General features: G+C 49.8%; 1 protein-coding gene across 1 annotated transcript in view; it reads right to left on the reverse strand.

Moving 5' to 3' along the window:
• DNAH2 (dynein axonemal heavy chain 2) overlaps positions 1–24,796 on the reverse strand; it is a 79,905-nt gene that overhangs the window by 53,516 nt on the left and 1,593 nt on the right. Inside the window, exons 2-14 of the mRNA XM_057311350.1 lie at positions 24,600–24,791; positions 22,139–22,200; positions 20,629–20,799; positions 13,584–13,812; positions 12,919–13,029; positions 12,516–12,754; positions 11,392–11,583; positions 10,815–10,972; positions 10,262–10,349; positions 9,788–9,993; positions 9,242–9,371; positions 8,831–9,013; positions 7,823–8,037 (exon numbers count right to left, since the gene is read on the reverse strand). Of these exons, the coding sequence (XP_057167333.1) occupies positions 7,823–8,037; positions 8,831–9,013; positions 9,242–9,371; positions 9,788–9,993; positions 10,262–10,349; positions 10,815–10,972; positions 11,392–11,583; positions 12,516–12,754; positions 12,919–13,029; positions 13,584–13,812; positions 20,629–20,799; positions 22,139–22,200; positions 24,600–24,777 (2,162 nt within the window). The 5' untranslated portion in view covers positions 24,778–24,791. The remainder of the gene's footprint in view (positions 1–7,822; positions 8,038–8,830; positions 9,014–9,241; positions 9,372–9,787; positions 9,994–10,261; positions 10,350–10,814; positions 10,973–11,391; positions 11,584–12,515; positions 12,755–12,918; positions 13,030–13,583; positions 13,813–20,628; positions 20,800–22,138; positions 22,201–24,599; positions 24,792–24,796) is intronic.

Raw genomic sequence — 24,796 nt, forward strand, 5'->3', positions numbered from 1 at the left:
AGAAAAAGACACAGAGATGGAAGGCAGAGAGGACTTTGCGTGAAAAAAAGAATAGAAAACTCCCCAATAATTATGTTTATATTAATTACATGTTGGAATGATCATACTTGGGGCAATATTGGGTTGAGTATTAAAACAGATTTCAGCTGTTAAATGCAATACCAGAGGGATCTGACTTGGCGTGTGCCCGCCCCCCCCATCCAGTGAGCTTCTGGCCCTTCCCTCCTGGCTGTCACGCCCACGTTCTGCGTCCGCCACTTCTGAGATCAGCCCCTCAGACACCCCTCCACCAGAGCCCAGCGTTCTCCCGGGTCCAGCACTTGCCCTCCCAAAGGACCTGTTCTTTGACCTCACAGAAACCTTGAGACCACTGACCCTGGGCTCACCTCCGGCCTCTGTGTCCCCTCCCACCACTGCCTCCTGCTCCACAGACCCTGACATCTGTCACTTTCGTGGCCCTCCTGCCACTCCTCACTCGCTCCTTAGTGTAAGCCACCTGGTGGAACCCCAACCCTGGCTCAATCTGCTGCCGTTCCCCCCACCCCACCCCGTGCCCCCGTGTAGGTGGCCCAGCAAGGCGGGATGACATGGATGAGCACCCCGAGGGCTCCCCATGCTGCATCTAGCAGTCTCCCCAGTCTGCCCTCCCCCCCCCCCGTTCTCACCACGACCCCTGGCAGCGCCTCCCCAGTCTCTCAGACCTGCCCCTCCCTTCTCTGTGGAAAGCCCGCCTCCTACACCACAGGGATACAAAAGCCATCAGGAGGCTGCACGTACTTCCTGCTGTAAAACCCAGAAGCCTGGGTACTTGTGTCCCACCCAAGGACAGAAGAGGCCCTCCTTCCACCTAAGGCCAAGGCCTCCTCCTGGGCTCCGTGTCCTGACACGGTTTCCTCCTGCTTCCTCGGATGGCATCCCCTCCCGCTCTCCTCAACCCTCCAGTTCCGTCCCATCAACAGGTCAAGGAAGGCCAAGGTTCTACCATCTTGGAAAAACCAAACCAAAACCGCCCCCCCGGACTCTGTATCCCCTGTGGGTACCGTGCCCCATACTCCCCTTCACCACACACCTTTCACACAGAATTATCCTCTTGAACTCCTCTTTCCCCTGAGAGCTGCCCCCTTCACCTCCACAAATGCCCTCATCAAGTGTCCCCAGGACACCTTGCCCCCAAGCCCCACAGGCTTCCTCAGGCGTGGCCCTCCATCCTCACACTGGACTCCTCCCTGCCTTGCCTTCCTTGGACGCGCTCTTGTGTTCTTCCCTGGCTTCTGGACCACAGTTCTCCTCTTGTCTGCCCTGCCTTTTGGTGCCAGCGTCCTTCTGTCTCTACCATCCCTCGGAAACCCCACTCAGCTGGGCACTGGAGACCCCGTGAAGAACCTGTTTGCCCTGCAGCTCCCTTCAATGCAGGCTCCTAGAGGCTCTTCACATCCAGCACTCTCCCCGGGCGAGCTCACCCATGCCCAGGGTTTCAGCTGCCTTCTAGAAGCTGTTGACCCCCAGATCTACACAGCTCATGGGAGCTCTGGACTTGCATGTCCAACTGCCTCCTAGGTATCTCCCCGCCTCGGCCCACAGGCACCGCGCACATGTGTGTGTCCAGAAACAAACTCATGGTCCGCTCTGCACACGGGGAGCTCCTGGCTCAGGGACCGGCCCTGTCCTGCTGCCTAAACCAGAGCTGCGTGTCCTCCCTCAGCCTCACCTTCCAGCATCCAACCCACTACTGACTCCTTGGGGTTTTAGAGTCGAAGCTAAGTTCAGAAACTCCGCTATCTCCAAGGCACCTGTAGGTCAAGCGCGATGCTAGATGGCAATTGGACGTTGGCCTAAAGTTGATCGAAAGAGTGCACGGTCATCCATCTAAAAGAGCGAAGGCTTCGGGCAATTGCTGCCATGTGGCAATGAGCGCCTGGAGTGACTGGAGCGTCTGATTTTTCGAGAGAGGCCAGAACGCAGAACTATTTTCCAATGTAAAAACTGTAACCACTTAAATATTCTCATGGAGGAAAAGAGACCCATGACCATTAAACCAATAAAAGTAAAATACCAAAAATTGACCAATTAACAAGAGATGTTGTATATTAACATTTGTATGCAAATTCTTATATATATTATGACATCTCTTGTTAATTGGTCAATGTGTATGGGAAAAAATGATTTATAGACATTTTATATGGATTTAAATACATTGAAAGAAAAAATGCTATTCTTGGGTAGAAAGACTTAAATCTTAAAGATGTTCATTCTTCTTAAGCTAACCTATAAATTTAACCCAATCCTTGTTCCCATAAAAATAGGAACAGGAACTATTTTGGGGACTAAACAGATTGATTCTAAAGTTCTTATGGGAAATAAATATTAAAAATATCCCCCAAAAACTCTGCAAAGGGAGAGGAATGAGGTCAATAATTCAAGCAGTTTGGTTCCTTCATAGGAATAGACAGACATACCAGCACGGAAGAGTGAATCCCAAAATAGACATAACTCTCCGTGGGAATTTATGTTATATAAATGAGATCGGGTCAACTGGCTAGCCATCTGGGGATTAAAAAACACAACTCAGTGGCATGTGCAGCTCTCTCCCTACATCAAAATAAGTTTCAAATGGATCAGACATCTACGTGTAAAGAATGAAATCATAAAATGCCAGAAAAAAAATATAGAATATTTTCAAAATTTAAAAAATAAGCTTGAATAAAAATCACATGATCTGTAAAATTTGTGCGGTCTCTTTTTTCTTTTTTTGTAAGGAAAGTGCACTTTTTAATCACAATCAAAAGCCCCACAACCTGGAGATGCTCTCATGAAAGTCTGTGTTCTCAATATTACTGAAATGCTACTTGAAAGCACATTGAGGTGAAAATTCCAGAATATTTTGTGTCTGCTCTACAGGCAAGTGCTGAAATAACAAAATAAAAGATGATAGCGCATTTGAAGTTTTGCAAAGGATTATATCTTCGCCTTCACTGGAGAGGAAACTTCCAGTGAGGGAAATTATTTTCAGGTGAAAAGGTCTCTCTTACATGCGAACAAATGTGGATTACCAGGCACTGAAGGTAAAAGTAAAAGAGAGAGGGGGCAAAGCCAAGGAAAATTGCTTTCAACCGAGGATTCCAAATCCAGCCAAACGTCCAAAAAGGGGAGGGCAGAAGACAACTGTGGTCAATCACATAAGAACTTGAAAAATTTGCCTCCCATGCACCGTTTCCCGGAAAGCTACTAAAGAATGCACTCCACCAAAATGAGGGCCTAAACCAAGAAAGAGAACGGCAAAGGAAACAGGAAATCCAACAAGAAAAGAGACTCGGGGTTGGGGGGGGGGGGTAAGTTTCCAGGCTGACACCTGTGTAGCAGGCCTCGAAACCAACCAGCTCTACTGACTCAGGAGGCAAGGGAGTTCGAGCAGGGGTAGCTCTAAGAAAAACAGGAAACCAGTCAGAGAGTGAGGAAATATATGACCGGTCTGGGAGAATTAATGACAGCGAACAGTGTGCTAACAAAAATAGCGAGGTAATTTTCAATTCTGAAAAGAGCAAACATCAGACGACACCAGGAAAGCGTCATCACCACAAAATTCTTCACCCAACCGCAAACGGGGCTAACAGTCATATTAAGCTAAACGCTAAATACTGACTTAACCAAAACTGGTGTCAGAGCTTCGCTGGACAGAGAGCCGGGTCTGAGCATTTCTAGCTGCACAAACGTATCCTCCCGTGTTCTTCAGACTGGAGGCCCCGAATCGGTCTCCCTGAACACCGTGGCCAGCCCACATGGGCAAGTGTGCGCCCCACCTTCCCATCGAAACGTCTCTTCATTTTGTCGTCTTGCCAAGATCTTCAAGGTAACCTGAAGGCCTATCATCAGATTTTAACTGGCAGTCGACAGGACGGGCTTGGCTGATGCCATCTTGATGTTGAGCTGGACTCAATAGCGTAGGAGGAACTCTTTCTACGGGGATGCTTCATCTTGGCCAGAAGTGTGTCAATTAATGTCCAGAACGCATTTTATTTTATTGATAAAGTTTTTTTTTTTAATATTTATTTATTTGAGAGGCAGAGGGCGAGCACGCGCACAGGGAGGAGCGAGGGAGAGAAGCAGACTCGTGCTGAGTGTAGAGCCTGACGTGGGGCTCGATCCCACGAAATCAAAAACCGGATGCACGACTGAGGGGGTCACTGAGGCGTCCCAACAAAAAAATCTCTTTGAAAAACAAATCAGCCTGGGAAATGATTTCTGTATTTCCTCGTTGATCCTCAGAGCCATGGTCAGGACGCAGAGGCAGGAAAGTAAAGCAGCTCAGTTTAGGGCTCACAGCCCGGAATGAACCAACCCCACAGAGAAAGCCCTATATGGCTGGGGCAAGGGGAGGAAATGCAAGCCCTATACACAGAACACCGGCAGGCGCCCCCGTGTCCCCTCTCCTGCTCTGGGGCACCTGCACGGGGCCTACAGTGGCACAGGACGCTGGGATCGCACTGCTCTCCTCAGCCGCAGTAAAGACAACATCTGGAACGTGTTTGAGTTACGTGCAACCGGTGAAGGCGGTCTGGCGGAGAAACGTGGTAAAGCCAATTTGGACTTCAGGGCTCAAATGTTTGGGATATAAGGTGGGATAAGAAAGCCCCTGGTGAGATAAAATAGGCTCTATTAGGGCCTGGAAGGCTCCGAACTCAGGGGGAGTCAGGTAATTCTGAGAGCACTCAGGACACTTGAAAAGCATGCTTATGTGGAGATCTTATCTGGACCCTTGAACACAAAGAGTGAGCCTGATAAAGTCATCTGCACCTCCGTGGTCAGACGTCGCAGAAGAGCTGAAACGGTCTTGGATTTCTTTACTGGTTTGATGAGCCCAGACTTTTCAGAGCCCTGTCCTAGGATCATGGGGTTTGTTTCCCCCCCCCCATACATAATTTACTGGGTTCAGGCAGCTTTATCTTGAAACCACAAAAATGTAAAGCTGCTTATAACAGATCCTTCTAGTAAACAACCGCCAAGGGACAGAAACACTCCTCTCTGGAAGATCGTCTAGCCATTATTTGGGTTTCGGTTAAATCCAGGCCATAAATATTTGGCCCAAAGTTGCCTTGTTAGGCTCTGCTATAAAGATTATGCAACTGGTGTTTTAGATAAATATGTCATGTGCTCCTTGACGGGAGACCATCCCAGCAGACAGAAAAGTTTTCTTTAAGCCTCTCAAACCCCGATGGGCATCCCGCTCAAGCGTCAGGCACACCCACCACGGTGGGGGGACGGGCACAAGGTACAGGGAGCCCACTCCAAATCCTCAGAATATTCAGCAGCCTTGCAGAAATCGTGCGACAACTCCTAAGTCCATCATCCCTGAGCTGAGTGAGTCACGGTACAAACTACAGGATGCTAGAACCACGGAAAACCACCACATACTTCTCTCCGTACAGAATGGAAACCGCCCCCCAACACGTATTGTTAACCTTACAAGAAAGCAGGTTGCAAAAACCCCGTGTACGGTGTGATCCTATTTTGTGAGCGGTGTGTGTTTTGAATTACCTTGTAATCAAGATTACCTCCAGGGAGCAGGGCTGGGTGCTGGATTTTCACTGTTTCCTGTATATACTTCCACATCAATTTTTCTTTTTTTTTTTTACAGTAAGCAGGCACTATTTTTATAATTTAAAAATACCCACTAAAGATTTTTTTAAAAAATCAAAGAAAAACAAATGTATGAAGTAGGGAGGTAAAAGAGAACGGAAGGAAAAAATAGACCAAACCACGAAGCATGGTTACCTTTGGGAAGACGTTTTTCTCTCTTCTACTTTCTTGCATTTTGCAAATTTTCTAAAATCACCAATACTTTTATAATGGGAAAATTAATCATTTTGAAAACTCTTTGGATGCACAGTGTATATGGTATGCTACTATTTGGGTAAAAAAGCCCTTTATGTAGCTATATCCACTCCTATCGCTGGAACATGTCCCCCAAGAAACTAGTGACACAGACTCTTCAGAGAGAAACTGAGTCACGGGGATACAGCAGTGGAGTCGGATTGCTCCTTCTCTACCCTGGTGTAACTTTTGACTTTTGTGACATGGACCTTATATCACCCCTTGTAAAAGGTTAAACTGTTCTTAAAATTACAGCTATTATTTTTAAAAAACGATAATAAAATAACATGTACAAAACGGTTATATCACCTCACTAAATCTGTTTCGAATGGTCTGTGTTCGCAAAGCTTTCTGGAACAGTCCTTTTGAGGGAAAATCATGTTTGCTCTTCGTGAGGACTTCCACATACGCCATCTCACCTTGTGACAAGCTCAGAAAGGGATTTTTTGATAAATAAGGATAAGGGTAAGGAAACTTGGGCTCAGAGGAATTCAGCGGCCTGCCTGAGGTCACACGGCAAGGCGTATCGACCCCAGGGTTCCGACTCTGCCCCGAGGATTCGGAGGAGACACAGCCCCCAGCCCACCCTGGCGGCTTACCTGTGACACGTCGTCACCTCTTGCTCAACCTCTGTCTTCTCTCATACTTAGAATGTAAATATGGATCACTGTTGTGAACACGTTCTGTTAGCCGAATACAATTCTTTGACTCCAGGGAAAAAGGCAACAGCTGGGCTGTGCACGTTCACAGCAGTGTCACTGCAAGTGCGTCCGTCCGTCACATCCATCCAGCCAGCCATCCGGACGTCACTCCAGGCACAGGGCCTTTGGAAGCACCCAGTTTGATGGGACGATGTGTCTTGCAGATTCAACCCCGTTACATACTTGCAAATGTCGCAGCGAGGGTGGTACTGTCTCCTCAAAATCAGAGTGTTGACTTACGAAGCGGTTGTTATATGGGGCTGCTTGGCCGTATCTCAAAAACCGTGGGCCTTATCAGAGCTGCTCTCCGACACCCCTGCCTGGCCAAGGACGGGTCTCCAACCTCCAACATCTCTGTCCTTCTCATGAGCCTCTGCCTCCCCCGACACACGGACACACGGCCCTCGCTGCTCCTCTACCTCGGTCCCTCCCCCACAGCACATCCTCTCACCCTGGTGCCACCTGTTCCCTGGCCTCCATCTCCACCCATGCCTTCTCTAGCAAAGCCCCTTGTGCACGTGCACGGGCCCAGCAGATCAGGACGGCCTAGGAGTCGAAGCCAATGCAGGAGCAACAGCCCAGGAGCCCGACAGGCAGCTCCTCTTCCAGGGCCCAGCTGATGACAACAGGGAGCCAAAAGCAATCAAGTGGAAAGTGATTTCCTTCCAATTAAGAAAAACTGTCACCAGACGGTTTGCAATCTCTGCAGACAGATGTCTTACAGAGCTCCTTCCTCGGTTTTCCTTCTGCATCTTACACAGAACGGAAGTGGAGCCCCGGGCTCCCCTGCAGTGGCCGAGGGCGGGCGCTTTGCCCTCCACCCATACCCAGCGCCTACCTTGGTTCCCGGCATGGGGAAGGCACTCGCGATGGAAACACGTGAACCAATTACACTGTAAATCACTGGAACCTGAAAATGTCCTAACGGGAAAGCTGTAGGAGAGAGCGTGACCCGCCAGGCCCACCAGTTCCCCCAGCAAGCCCGCAGAGTGGCGGGTGGCCAAGATGCCTTCGCTGGGCCGCCGTGGCCATCTAGTGGCCAAACACCGACATCACCGGTTCAGTGGGTTACTGGGGGCTGCCTGGTTTTGATCCGTTATTTTGGAGAAAGGCAGGCGGTGCTAGTCCCCGTATTACAGCATACAAGAGGGTTCGAAACCAGAATGGCGCGTGGAACCAAGAGACGGGAGTTATGGTCTGGGGAGAGCCGGGGACACGCGCAGCAGGGCAAGGAGTCAGACTGGGTCTCGTACTTGTCGAAGTTGACGTCCAGCATGCCCGCCTTCTCCTGGCTGACTCGTAACAGTGGCGTGTCCAGCCGCCGGATGCAGTCCTTGTCCAGCGTTAGCGTCCAGTCTTGGAAGGTCTTCCGAACCAGCTCGTCAATGGCCTGAACCATCTGCTGATAGGTGTGCACGCTCTCCTCTCCGGTTCCAATGTGGGGCAGGAAGTGAGCGCTGGAGAGACACTGAGGGGGAGGGATGGCGGGTGGCCGGAGCCCACCAGCCACCGTCCCCCACGGTACGGTCTCCCACACCGCGCACCCACCAGCCATGTGGCTTGCTAGGGAGGCCCACTCTGACCACTCAGAGGGGACGTGGGGCCACACGGCAAGGTGAGAGGAGGAGACCAGGGCACGAGAGAAAGGGAGTCAGCAGCAGGAAGGGAAAGCACAGAGATTCAGCTCAGGAGAAGTTGGCAAAGAAAGGAAATGACGGCAGCTGAGGATTTAAGAGGTACGAGTTGGAAAACCAGTATGAGCCCTTGGTCACCACAGTCCTAGCTCAGCAATCGGGAAGACGCCTTATTCTCACCCAGAACCAATAACGTGATGGCAGGCACCTCAATAGCCTTCGACCCACTTTCCCCAAAAGGCCTTTTAGAGGCGTTTTTTCTGTTTCTTTGTGCCGGTTCTTCAGGAGGACGAGGCCCTCTGAGGGCCTGCCCACTTCCCTGGATCGTGAGGTTGTATCAGTCTTCGGGGGCCCAGCTTTCCAGATGCTGATCCTATTTTTCTCCTCCCCCCGACCGTAGATGGGAAATGCCTGCAATGGCCCGTGTCCGCCAACCTCGCCTGCCAGCGCCATGCATCGGAAGCCATGGCCGCCTCACTGACCGCCACCTGCCGCTCCCCTGGCCCATCATGAACACTCTCTGGGGAAAGTCCCTGGACGGGGCCCCCACCTCTGCCAGCATGTGGCACAGCCTGCAAACCCCACCGGCTCTCTGAGAACAGGTTTCGGGAAAGGCCAGGCGCTCACGTTCATGACCCTGTCGATGCGATGTCGCAGGATCCGCATCCAATGCGCCTGTCCCGAGTACTGGGCCATGTAGGGCTCCAGGAACAGCCATTTCTTGTTCAGCTCACGGTTCACCAGGGCCAGCTCGGTATTGAACAGCATGTAGAGATCCACCGCCTTCTTGTCGTAGGTTCGCTTGATGGCCTAACGAAGGGCAAGAGCCTGACGACATGGCCTGGGGGGCTGGCTCCCCTCCCGTGACTCCTGCTAGACCAAGTCCTCAGCCGCCCACGGAGGCCACTCCCTAGCGATCCAGAAGCAAGGGGAGCAGAGGACATGGGTAAGGGCATGAATGGAGTTGGGACTGGAGGAAGCACAGGGGAAGCAGGCGGAGAAAGCAGGGGAGCAGTGGGAGGGGCGGGGGGGCAGCACCTCCCGCGTGGCGAGCCTGTGGAAGGTGTCCAGCAGCAGCACCCCCTGCTCCACGTCTCGGACTAACTCGAAGGCAGAGGTGATCAGGTTCTGAGTCATCACCTCCAGGTCCTTGACTCCAGTGCGAAACCTGCACCGTTAGAGATGCGTGGTGCTGGGTGGGCGCCGTTGCCTGCCCCAGGACACCCCCCAAGTAAGAACCCCGTGTGCCAGGTGCCGAGGGCACCCTCCGTGCCCGGAACACAGTGCGTTACTGCGTTAATCGTCCGCTCCTCAAAACGACACAGTGAGGTGGGTTCTATCTCTGGCCTTATTTGTTAGACCAGGAAACAGGCTCTCACTGGCGGAACGACTTGCCGAGGCGCCGATCCAGTCCGTGACAGAATGGGGGCTCCAGCCGGGACCCTGCGTCTGAGCAGCGGCTCCTTCCCCACCCCTGATCTCTCACCTCCACGCATTGCTTTGTACTCTGGTCACTCCTCCTGGGCTCGCCTCCCCGCCTCCCTCCCCTGCTCCCCCCCGCCAGCCGCCCTGGGATCCCCTCACCTGTTGTAGTCCTCGTGCCAGGAGGTGTTCTTGACGTCCAGGATGCCCCCGCGGACAGCCCGAAGCATGTGGAGATTCTTATGAAAGATGTCCTCAATCTCCAGCAAGTTCCGTGTGATCTGGGGCCCCTGGGCACCGAAGAAGCAAGGAAGCGGAGCCTGCTTGCCATCCTCCCAGCGGGCAAAATGGTACTGGCAGTCGCATACCTGAAACGAAGCCCCGTGAGGGGGACTCCTGTCCCTTTCTGACCTCATCGGGCCTGAGCTCTCAGGCTTGGCTTAAAATGTCTAAAAACCAAGGGGGGACCCACCAGATGCAAGGAGCTACTGGATGAGTTTTGGCCGTCGCCCGTGGTAACAGGCAACAGTCTAAGAGAGCGGGATCCGCAGCAGGCACACAGCCCCTCCCGCCCAGCCCTGGGCCGGGGTCCGGAGCCCCTCTGACTCTCCTCTCCCTCCCTGACGGTCAGCCCACCTCAATGAGGTCCTTGCACCGCTGCACAAAGGCGTCCACCTGGGCAAATATGCTGGTCTGGTCGAGCACCCAGCCCCGATTTGAGAACCTGTGTGCAGAGAAAGACGGCCCGCATCCACATGTAGGAACGCTAGGTATCAGCCTGCCTATGCAAAGCTAGAACCAGGAGTCCTGGGTTTGGGGGGGGGGGGGCTCAGAAACGGAGACCCCAAGAAGCAGTTCTCCTGCAGAAATGAGGGAAGAAAGGCAAGATGAAGAGAAGCAAGAGAGGAGACAAAGCATCTCCATTCTGGAGGAAGGTCTGTACATAATGGAATTTCAGACGTTCGGGCCGAGAGAGGAGGAGTAAAGAAGGAAGGATTCCTGGAATCAGGGAGGAAGGTTATGAGGGTGAGGAGAACCTAGGACGGGGAGCTAGGATAGCTGTATTCGCAGAGGGAACTGGGACCAGGTCTGGGAACATGGAATCTTCAGGCTTTTATAAAGTGCCTCCGCCCTCAGGAGGAACGGCAGGGGAACAGCGGGACGGGGTGGGCTGGGGGACCGCTCGTACTGGGTGTGCATCTGCACGGCCCGCAGGTAGTGATCTTTCCAGGCCTGGCAGCAGGCGATGCAACCCTGCAGGTCCTCCTTGCTGGACGTGACGTGGCCCTCGAAGACGCGGTCCAGAGACACAGCGTGACAACACAGGCGAATGATCTCGTTGCTCATCTGCAGGGGGGCCAACAGCCTCCGTCTCCCCCCCTGCCTCATGCCTCGGGCCTTGGCCTCCCAGCCTTGATCGGGCTTCCGACACCCAGTGGACACCGGCCTTTGCTACTGGCCGGCGGCAACCTCTCGGGGTTCTACCCGCATCCCCCGGTGCCACTCAGCTCGCTTCCCAGCGAGCACTCAGCTCAGCAGCCTATCTCAGTCACCCCGGATGAAATGCGGGCCCTGCGCCTGTCCCTTCCCAAATCTGCGTCTCACTCCGGGCAATTTCCAACTTTGGAAATGAGAAAAAGCAGGTCCTCCCCTTCTGCCCGGCTCAGCCTGGGGTCCGTGCTTTCTGCCTTGCCCGCTGCACTCCAACTCCACCAGCACCGCACCCCCCCACCCACCCCCACCCCCGCAGCCCTGCAGACACACACCTTTCGGAAGAGGGAGGTCAGTCTCTCCCGAGTGTTGTAGTGGGGAGAGTTGACCCAGATGATACGGATGAGACTGATGAGCTTGGGGAGCTTACTGGAGATGTCCTTAGGCCGCATGTAGGCCAGTTCCTGGTAGGGCTCCTTCAGGATTGACAGAAACGTCAGGTTTGACTGCGCTTGACGAGAACCATCCTGGCGGTGAAGAAAGAGTGGGAGTAGACTTGTCCGTTGGAAAGAACCGGTTCAAAGCAAGCACTGTTTACCCACGGGGAAGCCCCCCTTGAGCGGCCTCTCTCAAGACCTAGTACCAAGCCTCTCGGGTGTCTGCGGGCCCTGAGGCCCGGAGGCCCCAACTATCTGCTCTCACTGTGTGCTAACTCCTACCACCGTGTCCTTGCGACCCTTCTCATGGTGAGTCCACCCCCCACACTAGACCGGGAGGCCCCAAGCTCGGGCTTTGTGTCCACTCCTCCAGTTTCTCCTGCTGAATTCGGAACCCCGCCCAAGGTTGATACTCACCAGCTGCTGATCAGCTGACTGAACAGCACCCCCACTCACTCCCTGTTTCACCCAGCGCCCTTCACCACCCTGTTCTCAACCACGCTTCCAGACGTCTCCATGTAGCTGTGGCTCAGTTTCCTCACCACCTAGCTCAAAGTCCCACCCGGGGAGAGAAGTCCTCCACGTCCATATTCCACAGGTCGCCCTGCCCTCTGGGTGTCCCCAGCGCCAACAGAATCAGCTTGTCATACTTTATCAAATTTATTTTTTATGTGTTTATCTTGCAATTCTCTTGGCTGAACCCTATGGGTTCCTCTTTGACCCCGTGCCCTCTAGTCATTCTGTTTTGTGTAAGCCTGGTTTTCTGAGCTGGATTGTAGGGCTTGGGCTCGTGGAGGGTACTCCATGTATATTTGTCGACTAACTGGAGTCTCTACGAGCTCCCTGGGACCCTGTGTCCTACCACTTCTGTGCTCTCCCCCAAGTGCAAGTCCAAACACTGGGGGGATCGGTCTTTGCTGCTGAGGATTACACTGGCCCCCTCTGCTTAGCACCCAACTAACGACTGTCCCAACCACCATCCACTCTCTGCTAAGCCTCCATCCTTGAGGCCACTCACAAACCTGGATCTGCTGGGCCAGTTTCATAAAGGGCGCCAAGTAGGAGGACTTGGCAAGACGCAGGATGGATTCAATGTGCTTTACTCCCTGCTTCACCAGCTGCATACTGATGCCAGACAGGTCCATGCATCGGTTGCGCCAGAACTCAATCTCCTCCAGAGGACCTAAATTTTCTCCTGTCTCCACAGACTCCTGGGCACTGAGCACCTCCTTTATCTGCCGGGTCCAGTGGATCATGGAGGCTGCCGGGGAGAGTACAAAACTCCTTGTACTTCTCTATGCTCCTCCCCAGTTGTGTCCTTCCCTCTGCCACTTACATAGCCCTCCTAACCCAGTTCCTTTCTCTGCATCTGGCCCTCTCCTCTCCCCTAGGACCCCCAACACACTGGCAACGCCAGCCACTCACTCTCCAGCCGCTGCACCAGCTCTTTGTCCTTAACCACCACCTCGGGTGCCATGTTCATGGCCTCTGCAGGAATGTAGAGAACGGTGTGCCCCTCCAGTTTGTACCGAGTATCTAAGGAAAGGAAAGGACCATGTAGCTCACACAGGGGGATGAGTTTATGCCACCCCAGCTGCAATCACAGTTGATAATCGGTGGCCCAGCTAGTATGGAGGATTTCAGGAGAACAGGCAAAAGAAACAGTGACTCTGCATTTTTTGATATCAAGAGGAAAAATGACAAGAGGGAAACCTCATTGAAGTAAAGTAAGAGATAATCATAAAATAAGGTCAAAGATCTGCACCACGCCCTCAACACTCTCTGGTATGATACATCCACTCCCCCTAGTACTCCCACCACCACCTGCATTTCCCCTTTACCCCACATGTACTCTCAGAAATATCCAACTCTACATTTGAGCAGGTCTGGTCAACCTTCTACAGCAGAAAACTGTATCTGTATTGGAAGGCAAATCCTGTTCCCTGATCCGCTCATTCAACAAGCACGTACAGGTCCCTACTCCATGCCAGGTCGCACAGGTGCCCGAGATGAATCTCCCACCTGCCTCGTTTGCTCTACTGTCAGTGCAGCACCAGAGAGAGAACAGGCACTCAAGGCTTTCTGCTCACCTGTCAGGCAGGCCAAGAATCTGTGCAGATGAGAAGCAAAATGATTCCGAATACTTTCAGGCCAGATTGTGTTTGCAAAGATCTGAGGGGCAAAGACACCACTGAGCAGCTGGAGCAGGGCCGGGATGTAGGAACCCCGCACGGTCCCAAACTGCACAGTTGCCTCAAAGTTCTCCGGGGTGATGGGAACCGGTGCGCAGCGAATGAAGTAGACAATCTGGTTCTGGGTCTGCGTGAAAGACAGTAGACCAGAGCTCAGTCTCCAGACCCAGCATGATACCCGACGGAATCTGAGGCGCCAGTCCTGAAAGTCTGGCTGAGTTCTTCGTCACATTCCCTTAGCCTATCCTGATCCTTCGCCAAATGGGTCTCGAGGTGCTTCCTGTTTCTTTCAGGGACATAACAGAGTCCATACCCAGACCCACGGGGAGGAACTGCAGAGAGCATGCCTTGAAGGTAGGGACTGTGTGTTCTGTCCTACTTGACTCCAGAACCTAGCACAGTTGACTGGACATATTAGATGCTCGATAAATGTTGGATGGATTGGATGGAAGGGAAAGGATAGAATGGAGGAAGCCCTTTTAGCTATAGGAAAAGCAGGAAGGAGAAAAAATGGAAGAGGCAACTGTCTATGGTCTCCCATTTCAGCTGTATATACCTGTTGCCCAATTTTTCATTTACCCTTCAATTTTGTTTCTGGTGAGTCTGTGTGGCTCTTGTTGTTGTTTACCTTCAGAAATGGTACAACCTTCATGCAGTTAAAGCTTTTCAAATTTAAAGTTTCTGACTTCTACGTGCCTGGAAAGGCCACTCCTCCCTAAGATCAGAGTGCACCATTTGGGTGTGCACACTTTTGTACCTACTCTTTATAATTCATGTAATTTTAAAAACTGAAAAGGAAGCACAAAGAAGAAATTAATAATCACCCATCTTCCCACTACCCAGAATTAAATTTTGGCACTTCGAGTGTATTTTTTTAAAAGCTTAACACCATTATTTTTGTTAAAATGATATACATATGTAATACCATATGATTTTACTCATGTGTGGTATTTAAGAAACAAAACAAACCATCAAAGGGAAGAGAGAGAGAGAGAGAGAGAGAGAGAGAGAAACCAAGAAACAGACTCTTGGGGCTCCTGGCTGGCTCAGTCAGTAGAGCATGCAACTCTTGGTCTTGGGGTCGTGAGTTCGAGCCCCATGTTGGGTGTAGAGATTACTTAAAAATAAAATCTTTAAGGCCTTATCATTTTTAAAAATGACATACATATGTTAATTATACATAACTGAATCAATACAGAAGAATATACATATAAGCGCTAAGCTGCCATCTAAAATTCCACCACCCAGACATTAATGCTGTTAACATTAGAGAAAATGTTATTCCAGACATCTTTCTATAGACCGACACATACAGAACAAATCAATTAAAGGTCATTGCAAAATAGGATCATGCTATTTTTGATTAAAAGGATTAGATTTAATTTTACTTGGATTTAACAGAATAAAGAGACTCTGGTGTGAATAAAACACAGGCATCACTGAGCTTCAAAATGTGTTTCTTCATCTAGGAAAGACTTCTTTCTGAAAGACCTCTTTCAAAAGTTATATGAGATTATTAAAAAAATACTGAGGTCCAGGGGCACCTGGATGGCTCAGTCGGTTGAGCATCCAACCCTTGGTTTGGGCTCAGGTCATAATCTCAGGGTCGTGACAGCAAGCCCAGTATCGGGGTCTGCACTCAGCCCAGAGTCTGCTTCTCTCCCTCTGTCCCTCCCCCTACTTGTACTCTCTAAATAAATAAACAAACAAACAAATAAAACCTTTAAAATTTTTGAGATTCATTTTCCACTACCTTTCAATGTGAAGTCCTAGTGACTCGCTGCTTTGAGAAATAAGGACCCTGGCACCTCATACCCCCTCTGTTGCTCAACACTGCTCAGTGTTTGTTACGCTATTATGTTTACGCCAACCAGGCTGGTGGCATTCCCGTTCCACAGCATAACCATAATGCCAGTGGTTATTTAGTATTAGTTTTTATTTAAGTGAATTGAATGTTCATAGATTCTCTATTCTTGAGTTATTTGGTTCTTCTTTTTTTAAGATTTTATTTTTTTTAATTTTTTTTAAAGATTTTATTTGACAGAGAGATACAGCAAGAGAGGGAACACAAGCAGCCAGAGTAGGAGAGGGAGAAGCAGGCTTCCCGTTGACCAGGGAGCCCGATGCAGGGCTCGATCCCAGGACCCTGGGATCATGACTGAGCCGAAGGCAGACACTTCACGGCTGAGCCACCCAGGCACCCCTTTAAGGTGTTATTTTTAAATCATCTCCCCGCCCAACGTGGGGCTCGAACTCACAACCCTGAGATGCAGAGTCACACAATCTTCCAACTGAGCTGGCCAGGCGCCCCCTGTTTGGTTCATGTCTTAAAGGAATAGATTTCCACTGATGATTTTATTTTTGTATAGAGTAGGGTTCTTTCAAGATCGAAAATGACTACACATTTGTTGCCTTTGCATTTGACCATCCTGGCTGGGAATAAAATGCCTGGGGCATGGTGCCCTTCCTGGAGAACTCTGTGAAGGTGATTTTCGGGTGAGCAGAGAAGCCTGCCACCAGCCTAATGTCTCCTCTGGGTAGACAATTTGCTTTTTTGACTAGAGGGCTAAATCATTCTTTCTCAAATTTTTATTTTGAAAACAATTCCAACTCATAGAAAAATTGAAAAAAAAAAGTGCAGTGAACAACATACCCTTCAGCTAGATTCACTGATTGTTCACAGTTTGCCCTATTTGTGCTCAAGGACACTCCCTTACTCTCTCCCTCTCCCAGCTGAGCCATTTGCGAGTGAATGTGACACTGCACCCTTAAATACTTCAGCATATAGCCCCGAAAAATGAGGATCTTCTCCAACATACCCAGCACTGTAATTACCACACTCAGAAAATTAAACTTCATATAATACTTTATATAATACAGAATACAAATTCGACGTTCCCCTGTGGTCCAAATAACGTCATTTACAGCTGTTCTTCGCCACCCAGGATCCAATCCGGGATCACACGCGGTCATGTGTCCTCGGTCCCCTTGAATTCTGCACAGTCCCTGATCTTTCTAACGGTCCAGGCTAGTTGTTTTCCAAAATGTCCCTTAATTTGGATGCATCTGATTGTTTCCTCATTATTCGATTCAAGTTGCACATTCTTGGCAGGAAGGCCACATCAGTGATGTTCCTAAAGAATGAATTTCCTTGGAGTTTATAGTTGACCTAAGATGTGCGTTGGCATTAAACATCGCGAGACAAATTTTGTGGAAGAAAGTACCTTCTTTCAAGTCCCAGATTCAGTTCCTTCTGCGGGTCAGGGAAAGCCTTTGTATTTTAGCTTTAAATTTACACGGCTTCATTCGCTGGCGCTCTGTATTAGATCACCCTGTCTTATTAACTTTCCGCTAATTATGTTGTCGTTGGCTTTCTCTTCCTCGTGCACTGTAATTATCTCAAGCCTCTCTTCTGTGGCAGTTCACATTCTCAGTGATAGCTAGTTAGCTCCTTGCTGATTCTGCCCTACGAGTTTGGGAGCACGCGGCTTTAGTTCCTAAGATCCGCAATCTCCCCTTTATCTCTTTCTCATGTGGCATCATTTCGTCTCTCCGCGTTTTAAAAATTGAACTCGTGCTCTTAGTCAGTTGTACCGGAACGTGATGCTGCTGTGAGGGGTCTCCTTCTGCTCCGCTGCTCTCCTTTGCACGCTTTGTTCCACGTTTTCGGCCTCGATGTAATACACTTGGAGTCGCCCTGCCATTTCTGCCCTCATGCTTGAGCAGCTCCGCGAATTCGTCCTTTCTGCTCTGACGTCCTGTGGGTGACTCCTTGATGTCCCGCTGTGCGAACCCAGTGTCTTCTCCCCCCTTGAAGTGAAAGGGAAAGGACTGGGTGTTTTATGTTCTGTTCACTTTTCGCTAGCCTAAGAGAATCGCACGAGGGGATGGGCAGGTGGTTAAGGCTCATTTCAGACAGCGTAAAATCTTTGTTAAAATACCTGGGCTTGCTTTCTCCCTTTTCAGATTTTGCTCAATGCCCAACTGAAGTTCCCATCTTGCTGGGGGTCCGCCATACCCGCGGGGAGGACGGTTTGCCTAAGTGCATAGACTTTCATTGGTCACCCACTTTTTAAATTGATTAGATTATCCTTCTTTCCTTCTTTACTCTTGGGTATTGGGGTGTGTTTTTTTTCTTCTTTTTCTGGTTTTACTTTTTGCCCATTTTATCAAGAGTAATAATTTTTTAAGGAAGCTTCAATTGGCCATCTTATCCCAAAAGGATACATCGAAGTCTGTGATCTTAGAGTATATTTCCACATACCTAATGAATTTTCTTCAGCTTCATTAAGGCATAATTGACAAATAAAAAGCTGTATATATTTAAGGTGTGCAACGTGATGCTTTGATATTCATATACATTGTGAAAGAATCACCACGACAAAGCTAATTAACATACCCAGCATTTCACGAGGTACCATTTTTTCTGTTCTTTGTGCGTGTGCGTGTGTGCGCGCGTGCGTGCAGAAAACACTTAAGATCCACCCTCTTAGCAAATGTCATGTATACCACTAGGGGGGATTATTTTTCCCCTAGATTCCACATATAAGTGAGATCATACAGCATTTGTCTTTCTCTGACTTATTTCATCTAGCATAATGGCCTCGAGTTCCATCCGGGTTGTTGCAAGTGGCAGGATTCTTTCCTTTCTCGTCGCTGAACAATATTTCACTGTGTGTGTACAGAATTTTCTTTATCCATCATCCATCGATAGACACTTAGGCTGTTCCCATGTCTTGGCTATTGTAAATAATGCTGCGAAGAACATGGGCTACAGATACCTTTTTGACATAGTGATTTCATTTCCTTGGGACATATACCCAGAAGTGGGTTGCTGGATCCTATGGTAGTTCTGTGTTTAATTTTCTGAGAAACGTCCAGTTTTCCTTAGTGGCGGCACCAACTTACATTCCCACCAGCAGTGCACCAGGGTTCCCCTTTCACCACATCTTCACCATTTGTCATCTGTTGTCTTTTCGACGATGGCCATTCTCACAGGTGTGAGATGGCATCTCACCGTGATTTTGATTTGCATTTCCCTGATTAGTGATACTGGGGCACCTTTCCAAATACCCGTTGGCCATTTGCATGTCTTCTTTGGAAAAAGTTCCCTTCAATCCCTCTGCTCATTTTTTGATCTGATTGTTCTTTTCACCATTGAGTTGTAGGAGTTTTTTATATATTTTGGGTATTAGCCTCTTATCAGAGCTAGGATTTGTACGTATTTTCTCCCATGTCTTACGTGGCCTTTGCATTTTGTTGATGGAAGAAGCCCTGCTGTGCAGAAGCTTTTTGATTTGATGTTGTCCCACTCACTTAGTTTTGCTTGGTTGCCTTTGGTTTTGGTGTCAGAAATTTCGCACCCTCTGACCGACATTTTCCCGTTTCCCCCTCCCCCCAGCTAAATAGATTTTTAATGGAAAACTTTGAGTTCCATATTTTCCAATCCTATGCATTGAATAATCCCTTCTTCCCCAGATTTTAGATGGAGTTTTTATAGAAAATGCTTACATATACGTGTATTTTGTGTCTTTAATGTTGTATATATGCTGTATATTCCTGGCCTAGTACAACTCTGTTTTATTTAATTTTAATTTAATTTTACCTTATTTTATGTGGGCTCCATGCCCAACACAGGGCTTGATCTCATGACCCTGAGATGGAGAGCCACACGCTTCACCGACTGAGCCTGCCAGGTGTCCCAACTCTGTTTTAATCACTACAGTTAAATACGAGATTTTCATATTCACAGCTCTCCTTCAGTATTTTCCTTCTTCATCATGTTCTTTGCTATTTTCATGCATTTTTCCAGATATATCTTCAAATCTTTACACAAGAGATTTAGGGACTGTGGGACTTTGGAGTCGCGTTAAAACAGCGCATTTGTCTGGATAGAATCTTTATAATTAAGATTCCCACTCAGAAACAGGATATGGCTCACTGTGTAGTCAGATCTTCTGACACGGCCTGCAACACAGTTGTTTTCTTTCCTATAAATCCTACACATTTTTGCAAATTTTTGTTCCTTTTACGAATGAGATTTTTTTTTTTTTCCATGTCGTCTTATAGCTGACGATTGCCCATGTGCAGGAAAAAGCCACAGTCTGTTTTCGCTCTTGTTTAATCTGGAACATTTCACAAACTGTGTCACCGCACAGGGCCGCGCTCATGTTCATTATCATTTTGGTTTTTGAACGTGTGCTGCCAATAAAAGCAAAGCAAAAGCCTTCCTCTTTTCCAACACTTTATTTCAAAAATATCAAACGCAGAAAAGTTATGAGAATTTACCAATCATGACCTGTACACCGCCCCCCAGAGGCTACCGCTAACACTCTGCTCTATGCCTGTCCTTTAACTGTCTCCCTCCCCGCGGTTTACTCTTCACTAATGCATCTTCCACATTGTTCAAACAGTTATGTACCTAATCCGCGAAGGCCTTCGCTAGTTCCCTCCGGGATAGAGGCCAAACTGTCCAGCCTAATACACAGGGCCTCCCACAAGCTGCCCCAAACCCACCTTTCCAGGATCACTTCCTAAAGCTCTTCTTTGCACACAGTTCGTTACCGGAACAGCTCTTACCCGCACTCGATGAAATCCTACTTACTGTTGATCTCCACCTGAAATAGCACCTCCACCACCGAGCCCTGCCAGCCCTCCACTGGCTTTATCAGTTGCCCCCATCAAGCTCCTATAAAGCTCTGCCCGTGGCATCGTAACATACCGTAAATGTTCTGTATACATCTGTCTTCCCCACTAGACCATGAGATCACCAAAAGCGAAACCCTACCTCATTTCTCTCTGTACCCCACTGCCAAGCGGGGTTCCTGACACCCCATGAGGCTCCACAGACCTGGGGTCCAGGAGGTAAGACTCGAGACTGAGATACGCAGCACCCTCAGCCCCCTGGCAGACCGCCTGGGAGTCGGGAGAGGAGGGTACCCACCTGTACAGGCATGCCCAGATCTAGCTTCAGCCCCATATACGGGTCGATGAAGATGGTGAGGATGAGCTCCGAAGGGTCCTGGGCAAAGTGTTCCAAAATGGCATCATGCTCCGCTGTCCAGACGGCATCCGCTAGTCCTGTCAGCACAGCCTGGGACAGGAAAAGGGGCTTCTACAGAAGGAGAGCAGAGAGCCGAGGCAGGGAGAGCTGTTAGGATGAGTCCTTTCTCCCACCCATGAGCGCACGCGAGGACATGGGGAACGAGAAGTCAGAGGGGTCTGGAATGGTAAAGAGAAGGCTAAGGATGACCAGAGTGATAGGTCTCAAGTTTCTGAAGAAACAAGACGATAAGATCCCCTTGCTTCTACAAGAAAAACTAGAATAGATCACTAGAGGAAAAGCGGGGGATATTATCTTCCCAAGATATGTCCTTTATGCCTGTCATTGTCAAAACGCATCGTCAAGCAATCCTCAACCTCAAAGCAAAACTAAGTCAAGGGAACCTGTAGGATATTAGCCTAAAGCAAGCAACCAGGAGCAAGGATGGCGAGCCAGAAAAAGGATAAGGCCGCAGCCTCCCAGGGTACTGAAGTAATAAGAGATATCCAGTGAAAGCCAACTGGCATAGCAGAGAGGAAGAAGGGGGGGGAATACAAGAATGGGAAACACCAAAAAATATATCAATTAGATGGAAAATTAATTACAACTGGTGACTCGAAAAAAATTCATCTGTAGAACTCTACTAAATAATTCAGAAAACTTGGGACTCGGTCAGAGGAACGTATGACTCTTGATCTCAGAGTTGTGAGTTCAAGCCTCACGTTGGGTGTAGAGATGACTAAAGAAAACAAATAAGCTTTAAATATTTAAGGAGACTAGAAAACATGAAGATGAACATGGGAGTCACCCTGTCCTTCTCCCAGTTCTCCTGGAAGATAAGAAAGAGTCTCTTTCACTTAAAAGTTTCCAAGTCAAGAAAACTCCATAGAAACATGTAGATGAGCCTATAAGAGAAACAAAACGACCCCAGGAAACGAATGAACAAAAGGACATGAACAGGCATGTCACACGTCATAGAAATCAGAAAGTGAAAATACGAAAAAATGTCCAATTTCACTTGAAATCAAAGAAATACAAATAAGAATAGAGAAGATCGAGTATTTACTGCTACGCTGCTAACACCCAGACCTGGAAAGTGCTTGCTGGCCAAAATGTGCGATTCGTTCGGAGAACAGCTTGGTATCCCATACTAAGCTTGTCCCAGTTTGACTCAAGGCGGGGAGACAAGGAAGCGAAAGCTACGGGAACTGTCCCTCCCATAAAGCCCCCTTCTCCTGGGGGGCGCGGGGGGCACGGACGACTTGGTCCTGGACTCAGCAGACCGGGTTTGTGGCGAGCAGGCTCCCAGGAGAGAGTAAGCAGAAGCAAGCGACAGCCTGAAGAGAATTCCTGGCGCTGCACGTTACAGCGAGCCCTCTGATCGTCTGGCTCAGGGAAAACCCTCACTTACCACGTCCACCTCGGGCTCCGGGAACTCTTCCTTCTCTACTTCGGGTTCCTCCAGCGTTGGCTCTGGGAAGAATAAACATTCCAAAATGAAGGCGTTCCTTCAAAATGTAAACACAGAGTCACCAGAGGAGCCCACCATACTCCCCTCCGGGCATATCCTCTAGAGAACCGGAGGCAGGGACTCCACTAGACACCCCGAGCCCCCAGGCTCACGGAGGCACGAGTCACAGCGGGCAAAAGGTGGAAACAGCTCAAGCGCCCATCGGCAAACGATGGGATCCACAAACTGCGGCGGCGTGTGATTCGGCTAAAGGAGGGAACGGAGATCTGCCGTAAAGCCACGCCACGCACGAACCGCGAAAGCACGACGTTAGGCGGAAGAAAGACCGCACGCGGCGTCAACCCACTGACGTGAAATGTCGAGAACAGGCAAACCCGCAGAGAGGGAAAGTGGACTGCTGGTTATCGGGATCCGTGGGGAATGGCTGCTAAAAACTAGGCTCCGTTCCCTCTCTCGCTGGCTGTCTCTATCTCTGTGGAATAAATAAATAAAATCTTTAAAAAAAAAAAAAAAAACTAGGCTCCGATGCAAGTAAAGATACAGGGTTGTCCAGGGGCGCCTGGGGGGCTCAGTCGGTTAAGCGTCTGACTCTTGTTCGGCTCAGATCATGATCCCAGGGTCCTGGGATCAAGCCCCGAGTTGGGCTCCCTGCTGAGAGGGGAGTCCGCTTCTCCCTCTCTTTCTGCCCCTCCCCTTGCTAGTGCACGCGTGCTCTCTCTCTGATAAATAAATAAAATCTTTATTTTAAAAAGGTTTTTCAAATTACAAATATGGAATTACAAACCTGTCCTCCTTGTTTTCTTAAAAGGAATTGAGGAACACTTAAGGAAGCAAAGGTTGTTAATACAAACCTCCAAAGGGTGTCTGCCCTTCTACCCACCTTTACCGAGAACCATCTTAGGCCCTTCTTAGACCCAGCGTCTGCTATAAAAATATAGCACAGACTATAACAAAATACCACTGAGAGCCTCCTTCTGGGTCACGGACTTCTCATGGTGTCCTCACGTGGAAGACCAGGCCACGCGATCTCTCTGGAACCACTTTCATAAGGCACTTATCCCATCCATGACATGATTTAAACACCTCTCACGATTTAAGCAGCTCTTAAAGGCCCCACCTCCTAATCCTACCACATCGGGCATTAAGATTTCAACATATTAATTTGGGGGGTGGGGACACAAACCTTCAGACCAGAGCAGGCCCTTCAGTCTCCTGTGGAACAGGCCTCAATCCCTTTCCAACTCCAGAGATGACAGGGATTACTGGGTGTTTCGGGGCTGCTCTGGAGGCCCCAGGCCCCTCTGAACCTCTGTTGGGGTTATGTGTCTCCACATCAAACAATAAAAAGGCTTAGAGCTCAGGGAGTCCTAGATTCTTTGTCTTTGCTGGTCAATGCTTTCATCCAGAATCTCCTTCCCTTCCCACACCGGAGCCTCGCTGCCTCTCCTGCTCCCAGCCTCCACTCCAGGTACCCAGCCTCTGGGAGCCAGTCCCACATTAAATGCTTCCGAGACAACTTAGAAGGAAACACGCTGCATATTTCTAATGTCTGGGTCCTAGGGATCCTGTGTACCCTGGAGGACCCCTCTCCCACGCCCATGTTTAATCTCCCCGCTGTTAGTATTAAAAGGGGATTCCATGTCTGTCCAGCTTGACAGGCTGCCAGCAGTGTTAAGAAGCCCCACGGAAAAGAGGAGGGCTACGCTTAGTTCATAGTCATATCTACACTGGCCAGTGCTCCAAGGGGACAGCCCAGGGTCGGCGACAGCCACCCAAAACCTTCCAACCCACAGGGATGGAGTCCCTTAGATCAAAGCCACAGAAGGCAGGCTCTTAAAGCTCTTTTCTCCCCCGATGTAGACATCAGGCTTCTTCTCTCGTAGCCCTGGACCTGGACCTCCTGAGTCTACTGAGGCCCCTGCCAAAATGCAGGCAGAGCTATGAGAGCTTGAAACAGATGGGAGAAAGCATCAGTCAGGCTTAGGATTCAAAGGGTGGCAAGGCAGGCTGAGTCTCCATGGTGATGGGCTTAATGGGAGAAAAACATTATTTGTTTTGCCACCCAGGGTGAAAACGGGAGAAAGGAAGAGATCAAACCCTCTTCAGGGTGGTAGGAGCAACCGGGAACACTTGAAGTCAGGAGGAAGAGGCGAAGATAAAGGACTGGCTAGTGAGCTCTTGGTGTATTGGAGTGGGGAGATGGCGGGGAGGGGGGGGGGGCGGGGAGGAAGACGGAAAGAACAAGTATAAGGCTGGCCAGGAAGAAAACACAGAAGAAGGACCCCAGCAGCAGGCCTGAGATTCCTCCGAACCCCCGGCTTCCTACCCAGAAGCAACAGCCCTCGGACCCTCTTTAAATACCAACATTCTGCCTCCAAGCTCTTCCCCGGCAGGTACCCACCAAGCTCCTCCTTGAGGGGCTCGGGCTCGGGCTCCAGCTCAGGCTCGCCAGAGGCCAGGGTGGTCTCCGCAGCCTGCGAGGCCAGTGCGGCCGCCTGAGCAGCTCTCCTGCGGGTGCCTCCGCGACTGGCACTTCCCTGGGCACTCACTTTCCGCTTCTTCTCCGCTCTGCTGGACATGGCGCGGGCAGGACCTACA

The sequence above is a fragment of the Ursus arctos genome, unplaced genomic scaffold (assembly GCF_023065955.2).
Source record: "Ursus arctos isolate Adak ecotype North America unplaced genomic scaffold, UrsArc2.0 scaffold_14, whole genome shotgun sequence".
In the NCBI taxonomy this organism is placed as follows: Eukaryota; Metazoa; Chordata; class Mammalia; order Carnivora; family Ursidae; genus Ursus; species Ursus arctos.